Here is a 13759-nt window from a genome sequence, read left to right on the forward strand (position 1 = left end):
GCCGTCCTCAGAAGAGCCACTGAACAGGTCCAGAAGAGCCACTGAACAGGCTGGAGGTTGATTTTGGATTGATGCTGGGCATTCTGCATATGAATATTTGGTTGAAGATGACAGGGTTGTTTCTTTTGCCTCTGCTTCTCTTGTTTCTGCGACTCCCTCAGACTGACTGTGAGTCACATGCCGTTATGCGTACCATGGTTGATTCCCCCCAGTTCCCACATCAATATTATCAGTCAGGGGACCTAACGATTGGATTTATGGTATCTCAATATGGCTTCTTATCTGATGAACTATCATTCAGGGTACATCCCACAAACGAGTATCTGGAAGGACTAAAACTTATGTAAGGAGTATTTTTTTTTCTGCGTACTTCAGGCCAGGTCATAACTATTACTATTACTTGAAAAAAGTGGTTTTAAAAAGTCTTTAATGAATTCTGGGTTTGTTATACACATATATCAAGATGTAAGGCTGCTTACTGGCTTGATCTACTCAACAAACCCCTGCTATGTCCTCCATATTAACACACAGGGTTTCCCCTTCACATTTCACCTTTCCAGTTGCATTTCTGAAGCCACTTCTATCTTCTGTAATGTAGCCCTACTTTGCACTGATTCTCACCTTTGTCTTCAAAACCAGGTTTGTGTGTGAGGGGAGGAGAAGATGCTTTTCTCAGCTAAAGAAGTTTTGAGTAAATGGAGGTGAAGTGAAGCTGAGAAAAAAGTAGTACTTTTAAAACAAAATGTGGGGAGGGGGTACACCAAGGGATTTTCAATCAATCAATCAAACCAACCAACCAACCAACCAACCACTTTTAGGCAGGAGAAATAACAGATAAGGGTAGACCACAGAAGCTAAGAGTGAAAAGCTAACGCAACAGAACCTTTTTAAACTGCCTTTTCACTGCACTCATATTTTGTTTTAAACTGCCACCCCCCATGTTGAACTCTGTTCACTCTTCTGAAACCTCTGCTTTCGTTTAAAATCACCAGATAGTTATTCTGTGTTCACTTCTCATTGCACTCAGACTTCTCTGTTGTTCATTCCTCAGCAGCTTCTTGAGTGAGAGATAACTATGCGGAGCTCCCAAATATTCCATAGTACTCAAACCTATGTCTTTGATGTCTTTGGCAATTTCCCTCACATTTCCTCCAAATCCTGCTTTATTGAAACTTCTACCAGTGTTTAAACCACGGATTTCCCCCTTCCCTTCTTGCTCCCTTGCCAGGGCCACTGCTATTGTGCAACCTGCCTTCAGCTTTGTTTCCCTACGCCACTCTGGTTTCATGCAAAGCCAGGATTGTGATGTGGCATTACAAATCTTCCATAGGGGCTGAACAATGGTGTGTTTATGTGTGTGTCTTTGTTTGGGGGCAGTTGAGTTTAATCCTTAGAAAATGTATAAGAGCATTGCAGTTTCTAATCAAAACTTTCTGAGAGTACAATCTTGTGTACCTTCAGTTTATACACAACTAAGATGAGTTTGGATTTATTAATGCTTTACCTTTGGAATCTTAAGATCTATGGTTCAGAGCAATAAATGTTTAAAAACTACTACTGTGATATTAAGTCATGATATTATTTATTTATTTTTATTCCTCCAATACTGCAAAGTCATATAACATACACACACACACACACACACACACACACACACACACATATATATATATATATATATATATATATATATATATATATATATATAATGTTGTGCACAAGATCTCATTTAAAACTAGTGCAACATAATAAAACTGAAGTATAATACATTAAAGAAACAAACATGCATATTGTGTTACCTGACAAGAAGGTTATTAGAACATGGGGGGCAGTTGTTTGAAAAACAATATGTATATTAATAAATATTTATTAATAAAAAAGGGGAAATGTATTCATAAATATTATTCCAGTGCTTAATATTTATTAATTGCAAAGTTTTCCATGTTCTGGCTATTACTGTGGTGTCTGCTGTTAGTAAATTTGTTATTAAATTCTTACTTACAAAGCAGACAGGATTCTATCCTAATATTCCTTCCAGTTAGATGTAATCTAACAAATGTTTTAAAAACTGATGGTTGATGAATATCTATATATATATATCTGCCTTGATTAACTCTTTCTTCAGTCCAAGGACAAAGAGCTATCAGCGTATCTTGTCTTTGGCATTTGCTGTCAAGGAGATAAACGAGAATCCTGAACTTCTACCAAATGTCAGTCTTGGCTTCCACATTTATGACAGTTATACAAATGCAAGGATGACTCATCAGAACACCCTGAAACTTCTTTCCAGTCATAAAACTGCAGTCCCCAATTTCAAATGCAATAAGCAGAAGAATCTGATGGCCGTCATTGGAGGACTTGACTCTGAAATCTCCCTTTACATGGCTACTCTTTTAGGCATCCACAAGATTCCACAGGTAAAATATTTGGATTGGCTATGCAGCTTTCCCACATGGAAACCCAGCCAGATAGGTGGATATTAGGGTGATGACTTTTTCATTTTTTTCCCTCAAAAATTATTTCCTGTAGCACAAATGGATGAACTTTCACCTATTAATGACTAAAATGAGGTATATTCCATTGAAATATTTAAAAAGGTTATGCACAAACCATTTTTAAAAAATTGTATGCCGTTTTACCATTTCATAAAATTGTATTAACAATTCTATATATATATTTCGTATCAAATTTGGACACAACACCACATTCCACAATGGGGAGTGTTCTTAGCAACATAGGGTATACAAATGTAACACCTGCACAAGCTAAAAGCCCCTTTTTGGGACCTCAAAACTCAGCCAGCAGACCCTGCCGGGCATGCTGGGAAAAGAACCTAAAGGAGAGGTAGCAAAACATCATCCTCTAGCGGCGTCTATACTGTTACTGCAGCTATAGAAAGCTTCCTTGTGTGTTTGATGACCCTATATAATGTTGTATATATGTGACTCCAAAGCTTGGGTATTCAATTTTATATCTGCTTACAGTGACTTCAAAAATGGTCAAAAAACTGATAAATAAATTTTTTTAAATCATGTTGTGTGTGAGGTTTTTTTTTTTATCAAATCTCTTTGAAAGTAAGTTTTTATCTAATCTTTAATGAAGGTTCATCAAATTATGATACAGGGAAATGAGGTTGTAAAAAAGTCATCACCCTAGTGGATATAAACAATAAATTTATTATTAGTATAATATTTACATTTCTACTAATGGCATTTGAAGTTTCTCTTTTGTTCTTTTTGGAAAGAAAGTGTAAGTCAGCAAATAATGAATGTGTAGTTAACACAACAGTGTAATTGGCCCCCTATTCATGCAAGAGGAAAAGTGAACAATTAATCCCATTCTTTATATAAAGACAAAAGTGGTAACCCTCCCTCCCTCCCTCCAAAAAACCCGATTATAAATAGAATTGCTACCAGTCAAGGGTATGTCACTCCTACAAGTGCCACACAATACCCATGCTGCATTTGTAAGAACTGAACAATTTATTGTAACACCACCTCCATTTAGGAACACCCTGTCTATTGAGATCAAGCAGGAACCTTCACTGTATTATTTCTGGTACCTGCTAAAAACATTCTTGTTTAGACAAGCCTACACAGATGCTTAGAAAGTTGAGGAAATTTTAATGTGTTCTAGCATTTTAACATTTGCATATTTTAAAGTAGGCTTGTTTCAGATTTTTTTTAAATCAATACATGTATAAATTTTGTGAAATAAATAAAAAAGCGCCAAAGTGCAGCCAACCAAAATTGGACAGGGATTGTTTATAAAGTGCATACAATGTACCTATGCAAAGTGCAAACGCACAATTACAACATGTAAATGTGAACAGGAATAACACACTAGACAAATGGTTCTCTCCTCACTCAAAAGTTCCATCTACCCCAGGCATTGGCAACCTCCAGCCCATAGGCCGGATGTGGCCCACGGAGGCCGTTTATCCAGCCCACGAGCCGCCCGGTCACCAAGCCTCCCGCTCGGCAAGTCCCCGCACCGCGCTAAACCGGCAGAGCCTTGCTAAACTGCAAGTGCAGATGCCAAAAACAGCGCCTGAAATCGCAGAAGCGATTTCCGATGCTGCGCCGCCCATACCCAGAAGCTGGAAATCGCTTCTGCGCAAGTCCGGAGCTTGTCCAGCCCACGGACCAGCTTCAGTGGCAATGATCCGGCCCATGGCCGGAAAACATTGCCGATGCCTGATCTACCCCCTCTATCCCTTAGACCAGGCATGTCAAACATGCGGCCCTCCAGATGTTTTGGCCTACAACTCCCATGATCCCTAGCTAGCAGGACCAGTGGTTGGGGAAGATGGGAATTGTAGTCCAAAACATCTGGAGGGCTGCATGTTTGGCATGCCTGCCTTAGACCACTCTCATTCCCTAGATCCCCACAAAAGCATTCAGTCATTAGAGAACACTGAAAAGAAAGAGCATCCTTCATGTTCTCTGAAGAGGTGACCTTTAGCTTTATAGCATTTCGTGGGAGAGTAAAAAAGCTTGAACTTTGCAAAGCAAAGTGATTTTTTTAAAAAAGTAAAATAAAATAAAATAAAAAACAAGTAAAAAGTGGAAACCATTTTGCCACTTTGTAAGGCCACTCTATGTCCCTGCTATATAGTATGAAGACATAGGTTTTCTCCATTATGACTTTTCAGGAGTATCTTTTGTCACCCCCACTCACCCAATAAACTCTTGAAGAAAAAAGACGTTCCTAGAATTTTACTGAAATTAACATAATCTTTTTACTTAGATTGCCTATTGTGTAATCGCTCCAGTGACGGATGTTAAAACCCATCTCCCTTCATTCTACCGGATGGTGCCTAATGAAGAATATCAGTATGCAGGGATAGCTCAGCTTCTTCTGCATTTTCAATGGACGTGGGTTGGGATCCTCACCATGGACGATGATAATGGAGACAAGTTTATCCAGACCTTGATTCCAATGCTTTTGAAACATGGAATCTGTATAGCCATCAAGGGGAAAATTCCAGCCACCGCTCAAGCAGTAGAGACATTTACTTCTTTTGATTCCATCTTGGACGGAGTTAATTATCTATCGAACACCAGTGTTCAAGTGTTGGTTGTAAATGCAGAAACTATTACTATCTCTTTTTTGTTATATAAAATATATGCGTATGCAGTAGTGGAGGATATCCCACCATTAGCAATAGGGAAAGTATGGGTCATGACAGCCCAATGGGATTTCTCAGCAGACACACGACTGATGTCTTTAGATATGCAAGTCTTTGATGGCGCCTTCACTTTTGCAATACACTTAAATGAAGTGTGGGGCTTCAGAAAATTCCTGCAGACCCTTCGCCCTAAATCAAAAAATGAAGATGGGTTTATTTTGCTTTTCTGGGAAAGTGCATTCAGGTGCTCATATTCTGATTCTATGGATGGCATGGAAAACAATAATGGCTGTAGTGGTGAAGAGAATTTGGAGAGCCTCCCTGGAACACTTTTTGAAATGAGCATGACCGGCCAAAGCTACAGCATCTACAATGCAGTTCATGCCATAGGACATAGTTTACATAAGATGCACTCAGCCAGGCAGAAACACAGAGCCATGCCAAACAGAGGTAGAGTGAGTCCAGTAAAAGTACAACCTTGGCAGGTAGTGTTCCTCATCCAAAGTGAATTTCTTTAAAAGCTTTATGCACATATCTGCTAAGAATGTTCTGTATTCCTTGAATACTTTGCCCACTCACATGACTTCTTTTCTTCTTGTAATTTTTTGTTAATAATACAAAAGGTGTATATAATTCCAGAGTTAAAAGAGAAAGGAAAAAACTGTTGGTTGGTTAATTTAGAACAATCAAATTTTCCTACCCTATTATAGAGAAACATAATTATTATACAGTGGTACCTTGGGTTGCGGACCCAATCCATTCTGGGGTGCTGTTTGCACCCCAAAATGTCCATAACCCAAGCATGCAAAGGGACGATAGAGCGCTTCTGCGCATGCATGAAGCCCGCAGGACGCTTCTGTGTATGTGCGCGTGGTGAAACCCGGAAGTAAACACTCGTGTCCGCCGCGTTCGTATCATGAAAAAATGCAACCCGCAGTGGACGCAACAGGAGGTATGACTGAATTATATAATCCATATTTGGGCAACATATTCATTAGGCCAATGAAAATGTTGCAAAACAAGTATTGGCCTACTACAGATTTGGAGCATTGGTTTTTCTTTTTATAATAGTCCCACACAAGTATCTTTCTTTCTTTTTTGCTATATTTATGACTTTACATGTAATGATTTGGAGTCGCTAAGTATAATATTTTACTGCTTAAATATGCTGGATGTGATGAATTCTGCACAAATTGAAGAATTTTGCAAAAAGAAGCAGTTATCTCACTATTTCCTCTCCATTCACATCAGCAGGCAAGGAAGCCAGGACAATGAGAAATCTCTGGTTAGAGAGAGGATTGAAAAGTCTTATTACATTTATGAAAAGGAAATTACAGTTGACCTTTTATTATTTTATGAAAATTTATTGACATAAGCATATACAAAATGCAGTAAAAATGATGAGTGTAGCAAATAAGAATAAATACAGAAATTGAAAAATAAACTGAAAATACAGGGGGAAGAGGAAAACCAAAAGCAAATGAAAGTACAATGCATACAACTATCACATACGATAAGTTAGGCAGTTGACTCCCATTCTTCCAAAAAAACAGTATTGGATTTTTAAGAATGTGGTCCCCCACATCATCATCTTATTATTATTATTATTATTATTATTATTATTATTATTATTATTATTTGAATTTATATACCACCCTTTACCCAGAGGTCTCATGGTGGTTCACAGAAAATATCAACATAAAAACCACAATATATATAATCAAAACAAAAATAGCACCCCAATAACACCTCCTGGGCTAGGCCACACATTCTCTCACAGCCTCCCTGACTTTCCCGGTCCCCTCCTGCCATTCTCCCTTGGCAGTGGTGGTGGTGATGGTGATGTTGGCAGTGGTAAGTTGGAGGCATCCAATCCAGGAACTTTGTTGGGGTGCTATGAGTCCCAGTGGGATCGAGATTGTCAGGGGGTGAGGGGGTGAGGCTCTGTGCTGCCTCTTCAATTATCAGTTTGGGCTCCCCAGACTCCCTTTTGATAGTTGTGATGGTGATGGTGGTGTGGGGACCAGACAAGCAGTTTGGTGCTGGCGTTCCCTAGGGGTTCAGTGCGGTTATGGCGCTCACTATCTTGCCTCGCTGAAAGTCCCTCTTTTTAATTTTTTTGGCTTGCATTTTTTTTCCCATTCTAGCTTCACTCTTTCTTGCAAAGTATCTCCTTTAACAACAGTGCTGGTGACAGAGTGTCCTTTGACGAGAATGGTGAATTAGTATCTGGATTTGATATTGTAAACTGGGTACTTTTCCCAAACCAATCGTTTTTACAAGTGAAAGTAGGAGGGATGGATCCACAGGCTTTACCTGATCAGAAATTCACAGTGGATGAAGAGGCTATCACATGGCACAGAATATTTAACCAGGTAGGATCCAAATATAGAAATAAGATAAAACTAAAATTAGTAAGCGGCACAATAAAGAACCATGACAGGTGATTCCATTCAGTAGGAGACTCAGTCTATCTTTTTATCTATTTATATGTATATGACAAACATAAGAGAAGTTGCTAAAAGGGAAGAGTTCCCAAATGAGCCTTGATAATTCTTCTCATCCTGATATATTATTATTATTCTCAGTAACATATATGAGGGACAAAATCATAGAGCAGAGCAAGTGACTAAATGATTATTTTCTTTCTTATTCATTCAGTTATATACTGCCCATATATATGAACACCTCATTATTTCAAAAGTATAAAGGCCAATCCAAATTTTAAAACACTGGAATAAATAAATGTAAGTTGGCGCAAGAGAATGTAAATTAAAACTGCTGCCCTACTGTATTATTTTGACAAATTGATTATACATGTGTGGCTTTCAGAAAAATGGATTCAAGGTCATCATCGGCCAGCTCTTGAAGTTGCTGATTTTGTCATGAGCTGTTTGTTTTACTTTTCAGTAAAATGCTAGTAACAACCAAATAATAATAATAATAATAATAATAATAATAATAATAATAATAATAATAATTCATTATTTATACCCCGCCCATCTGGCTTGGCCTCCCCAGCCACTCTGGGCGGCTTCCAACAGAAATATTAAAATACACTAATTTCTTAAAGATTAAAAGCTTCCCTAAACAGGGCTGCCTTCAGGTGTCCTCAAAAAGTCTGGTAGTTGTTTTTTTCTTTTTGACATTTGGTGGGAGGGCGTTCCACAAGGCGGGTGCTACTACCAAGAAGGCCCTCTGCCTGGTTCCCTTGCATTTCCTTACATTCCGTTACAGCTTACATCTTTGATATCAAATTCTGTTCTTATTATGCTTGGTTGTGTCTAAGAGAACTCCTAGCATAGAACTAAGAATGGCCAGGAGATCGCACCAGCAGTTTAATACAGGAAAAAATATGCTCATTAGGAAAATGACACTTTGAAGTTGATGCCTTGTTCATTTTTTTTCATTCCCCCCCCCTATATTTTCCCTTTCTGTCTATCTGGCATTAATGTACAAAATTATTGTGGGATTTGATGCTTTTTGAATCACTTAAATCTCATTTTCCATGGGGCCCAATGTTCTCGACAGCAGCATTGAGTGTGGGTGTTTCTTTCTTTTTGTAAAGGTACATCAATTTATTTCTCTTCATTTTTAATGGATAGGTGCTGCCGCTTGCCAGGTGTAATGATCACTGTCATCCAGGCTACAGCAGAAAAAAGAAGGAGGGGGAGCCATTTTGTTGCTATGATTGCACTCCGTGTCCAGATGGAAAGATTTCAGACCAGAATGGTAGAAGACATAGTGACCTGAATATGGATTGCAGCATTGAACCCCCTTTTCTACTGTCAATCTAGTTCCCTAAAACAGAACGTGGTTGACAATTGTCTAGTTCTGACATAGACATAGCTGCCAAGTTCTCCATTTTTTTAAGGGAAATTCCCTTATGCTGAATAGGCTTCCTCGCGAGAAAAGGGAAAACTTGGCAGCTATGGACATAGATCCATAAACATTTTATATCAAGTCCAGTTAATGTGTTTGGTATACTGCCAAATTTCATCACCATTGCCATGCTTTTCTAGAAGGGATTTGTATCTCTTATTCCAAGTCAAATAACTGTGTTTTTGATGTACATCTTGATACAGACCATTCATATCATGGGTGTAGTTGAAATCTCTGGAAGACGGAGATTTGTGCTTCATCCATAGTGTATTCACACCATTGGTGTAGTTATACATTGATTTCTACACCTTCCACATGTATGGTTGCAGAGTCTTGTTATTCTCCTGCCTAAGAAATGTCAAAAATATTTTTTTATATAAGTGAAGGTCTACTCTGATAGAGAGTGTGTGTTTATATGTATGTGTGTGCCAAAGATGAATGCTGAAATGATCTAGCTTGCTTAATCCCAGCTGGATGTTCTGAGACCAAAAGAGCAATGGCACCAATGTAGAGGAAGAAACTTTCAGAAAGTATTTCCCACCTACTCTTATTTAATAACCCAGTTCTATGCAGAGTTTGACATCTTTACTGAACGATTGATACAAACTTTGTCCCATTTTCAGATATGGACAACTGTTTCCAATGCCCAGAAGGTCAATTCCCAAACAAGAACAAAGATAACTGCCTTCCTAAGATCCTTAACTTTCTCTCTTTCACGGAGCTCTTGGGGACCACTTTAGCCTTCTTTATTTTGTTTTCTTCTCTAATCACAGCTGCAGTGCTGGCGATTTTCATTAAGAACAAGGACACCCCAATCGTCAAAGCCAACAATCGGGAGCTCACCTACTCTCTTCTCATCTCTCTATTGCTTTGCTTCCTGTGCTCCTTGCTATTCATTGGCCGACCGAACCTAGTGACCTGCTACTTAAGACAAACAGCATTTGGTATCATATTCTCAGTGGCTGTCTCCTGCATTTTAGCAAAAACCATTACTGTGGTTTTGGCTTTCATGGCCACCAAGCCAGGATCCCGGATGAGAAAATGGGTGGGGAGAAGATTGGCCAGTTCGCTTCTTCTTGGCTGCTCCACTATTCAAGCCATTATATGTGCTGTTTGGTTATGTACTGCTCCTCCATTTCCACATTTTGATATGCATTCTCTGACAGAAGAAATCATACTGGAATGCAATGAAGGGTCTGTGACTCTGTTCTATTGTGTTCTGGGCTACTTGGGATTTCTGGCCACTGTCAGCTTCATTGTGGCTTTTCAGGCCAGGAAGTTGCCAGATAGTTTCAATGAAGCCAAGTTCATCACTTTCAGCATGTTGGTCTTTTGCAGTGTTTGGTTGTCCTTTGTTCCTTCTTATTTAAGCACAAAAGGAAAATACATGGTGGCTGTGGAGATCTTCTCCATTTTGTCCTCTAGTGCTGGGTTACTAGGTTGCATCTTTGCCCCCAAATGCTACATAATTATCTTGAGGCCTTCCTTGAACACAAAGGACCAGCTAATAAGGAGGAATATTTAGGAAATGAAATGTTTGGATATTTATGCATACAAAGCTATTCAATTGAGAATTTATTCAAAGCAAATATATGTACTAACGTCTTCAACTTTTCAAGTCTTCTCCATTGAGTGCTTTTGTAAAACAATATATCAGAATTAACAGATTTAAACATCTTGTTGTGTACAAAATGTGGATTACTGTTTAGAATAGTGGTTAATTGCCATTGGTTACGAACCTGACTCGATTCACTAGCCATTGTCTGTTGCAAACTATTGTCTGTAATTTGTGCAAAATGCTATGTCAGCATTTGTGAAGAAGTTCTCCTCTAGGCTATAGAGCAGGAGGTGGAAAAATGATGAAGCAATAAAAAGGCCAATAAGAGTACTATCAATTATTTATGGTCATGAGAAGTTTACTGGTCAATATGTTAATATATTACAGGAACGAGCCGTTTCCTCCCATTTGAAAAAATCCAGTACTAGGTATATTGAAGTGCTAGTTTCATAAACATAAAATAAGAACTGTTGTTGGGTACCTTAACAGTGATGCTAAGTTGCACAGTCATATCTCGGTTTAAGTACGCCTCGGTTTGAGCATTTTCAGTTTAAGTACTCCGCAGACCCGTCTGGAACCCACTTTCCATTACTTTCAATGGGAAAGTTCGCTTCAGGTTAAGTACGGACTTCCAGAACCAATTACACTCATACTTCGGGTTAAGTATCTTCAGGTTGAGTACTCCGTGGACCTGTCTGGTATGGATTAATCCACTTTCCATTACTTTCAATGGGAAAGTTCACTTCAGGTTATGTACGCTTCAGGTTAAGTACGGACCTCTGGAACCAATTACAGTCATACCTTGGGTTATGTACGCTTCAGGTTGGGTACTCCATCTACCTGTCTGGTATGGATTAATCCACTTTCCATTACTTTCAATAGGGCAAGTTCGCTTCAGGTTAAGTACACTTCAGGTTAAATACAGACATTCGGAACCAATTGTGTACTTAAACTGAGGCACCACTGTATTTGTGTTTAGAAGAAACATGAAAGAAAAGTTGATTTACTGGCATGCTTACATTTTATGTTTCTTCAATTTGAAATCATCTTTATTTGATAACATTAAAATATTACAAAGAACATAAAACAAATATGATATAAAGAATAAACAACAAGCATAAAAAAGAAATATAAAAACAGAATATAAAAACAGAAATTTTGACTCCCTATGGTTTATGCATTGTTTTCCTCTTTTATTTTAACTTAACTTGCTTTTTTAATCTGTTAATTACATTCTTTCTGTACACTTCCCTGTATCTGTTTCAATTTAAGCAAATCACCAATTCAATATTTATACCTCCTTTAATCAAATAGTCCTCAACATATTTCCATTCGGCTTTACATTTCTGCTTGGATATGCTTCTGATTGCTGCCGTCATTTTGGCTAAATACATGAATTCCACCAGTTTTTCCTACCATTCAAGGATCATCGGTATTTTCTCACCCTTCCAATTTTGTGCAATGAGAAGCCTAGCTGCTGCACATACATATAAAAGTATATTTTTTCTGTCTTCTGGGAAGTTCTCTGGCACCATCCTTAATAGGACAATTTCAGGTTTCTTTTCGTATGTACTTTTAAACATCTTTAATTTTTCATATACTTTGTTCCAAAATTCGTATATTTTAGCACATTGCCACCAGCAATCCAGAGCAGCGCACGGAAACGCCGTTTACCTTCCCGCCGGAGCGGTCCCTATTTATCTACTTGCACTTTGATGTGCTTTCGAACTGCTAGGTGGGCAGGAGCTGGGACCGAGCAACGGGAGCTCACCCCGTTGCAGGGATTCGAACCGCCGACCTTCTGATCAGAAAGCCCCAGACTCTGTGGTTTAACCCACAGCGCCACCTGAGTCCCTCATGCTGAGATATAGCAAACATTATTTCTTTCTGCTGCAAGTGTTAACGTGCACAGTGCAATACAGTTGGGAGGTGGCTTTCAAACCTTCAATTATCACAAATTACTAGATGTCAATAATCTATCTTGCTTAATCCCAGTTGGATGTTCTGAGACCAGAAGAACAATGAATAATAGAGACTGATTGCTATTTAGGTATCCTGGTCACAATTAGTACTGGGATGTGGGATGGTGGGAAAACAGGGTTGCAGCATTCAATCTGATATTTTGGGGGGTCTCTTTTATCAAAATAATTCAGAGCCATTGTTGAAACCAAGTTGATGGTGGATTGTAGATCCAAGAGGACATTCTGCATCAATAAGTGGTGTGGGATGGCAGGGGCATATGTTTTGCTCTTGCTCATATTGTGGCTGCAACTGCCTCACACAGAGTGCAGGCCAGACCCTGTTATGTGTACCATGAATGATCCCTTTCAGCTGCCATACCAGTATGGTCAGATAGGGGACCTCACTATTGGAGCTATTACAGCTCTGTATGGCTGCATTTTTGATGAACTATCATTCAGTGAGCACCCGACAACGAAGCTGGTAGATGGACTTTTGTAAGAAATAATATTTATCCTATGCATGCATGAGTACCGGTCATAATTGGTGCACATAAATCCTATGAACATTGGCATGGTCAGAAAGTACTAGAGTTATCAGATTACCTTTTCTGAACATGTGTTTAGACTTCTGTGTAGGCTTAAAAAAAGCAAATTCTGGTTTTTCTTCTACCTGATGTGCTTTATATATCCATTGTGTTTTGCATTCCCCATTTTTATTCCTCGTGTTCATTTTTCATTTAACATTTCCCTTTTTAAAACATTCATATATGCATATAACAAGAATAGTGACTGGGCCACTAGAGTTTTATATCTGCTGGATCAGGATGAGTCTATGGATCAGGATGAGTCAATTCGGCCAAGATAAAACACTTTTTAAAACCAATCATTTCAACTGTGGAGGTTAAGAGTTTCCTTAAGCAATATGATTTAATATGACATAATATGTAATTATAAATTTAATATGAATAATATGTAATTATAAATATGTAATCATATGATCGAGATGAGATTGTCTTTATCTGCATTGTGGCTATGCACTTTGCTTAAAAACTTTGTTTAAAAACCACAGTTCTGCATTATTTGTGTTGCAGCAACAACTAAAAAGAAAGCCGAAGAAGAAAAGTAAGCTAGATATAGCCCCCCCCCCAATTTTCCAGAATAAGGATGCCAAATAACAGTTTATTTAACTGCAGCTTTATTTAACAGATAAACAAAGATTCACAACTG

General features: G+C 38.4%; 1 protein-coding gene across 1 annotated transcript; it reads left to right on the forward strand.

Moving 5' to 3' along the window:
• The first annotated feature begins 194 nt into the window (after positions 1 to 194).
• On the forward strand, positions 195 to 10538 carry LOC118094746 (vomeronasal type-2 receptor 26-like). Its single transcript, XM_060281214.1, has 5 exons — positions 195 to 343; positions 2126 to 2417; positions 7279 to 7506; positions 8737 to 8863; positions 9637 to 10538. The coding sequence occupies exons 1-5, from the start codon at positions 195 to 197 to the stop codon at positions 10536 to 10538; spliced, it is 1698 nt and encodes a 565-aa protein (XP_060137197.1).
• The last annotated feature ends 3221 nt before the right edge of the window (positions 10539 to 13759 follow it).

Source organism: Zootoca vivipara, chromosome 13 (genome assembly GCF_963506605.1).
Source record: "Zootoca vivipara chromosome 13, rZooViv1.1, whole genome shotgun sequence".
NCBI lineage: Eukaryota > Metazoa > Chordata > Lepidosauria > Squamata > Lacertidae > Zootoca > Zootoca vivipara.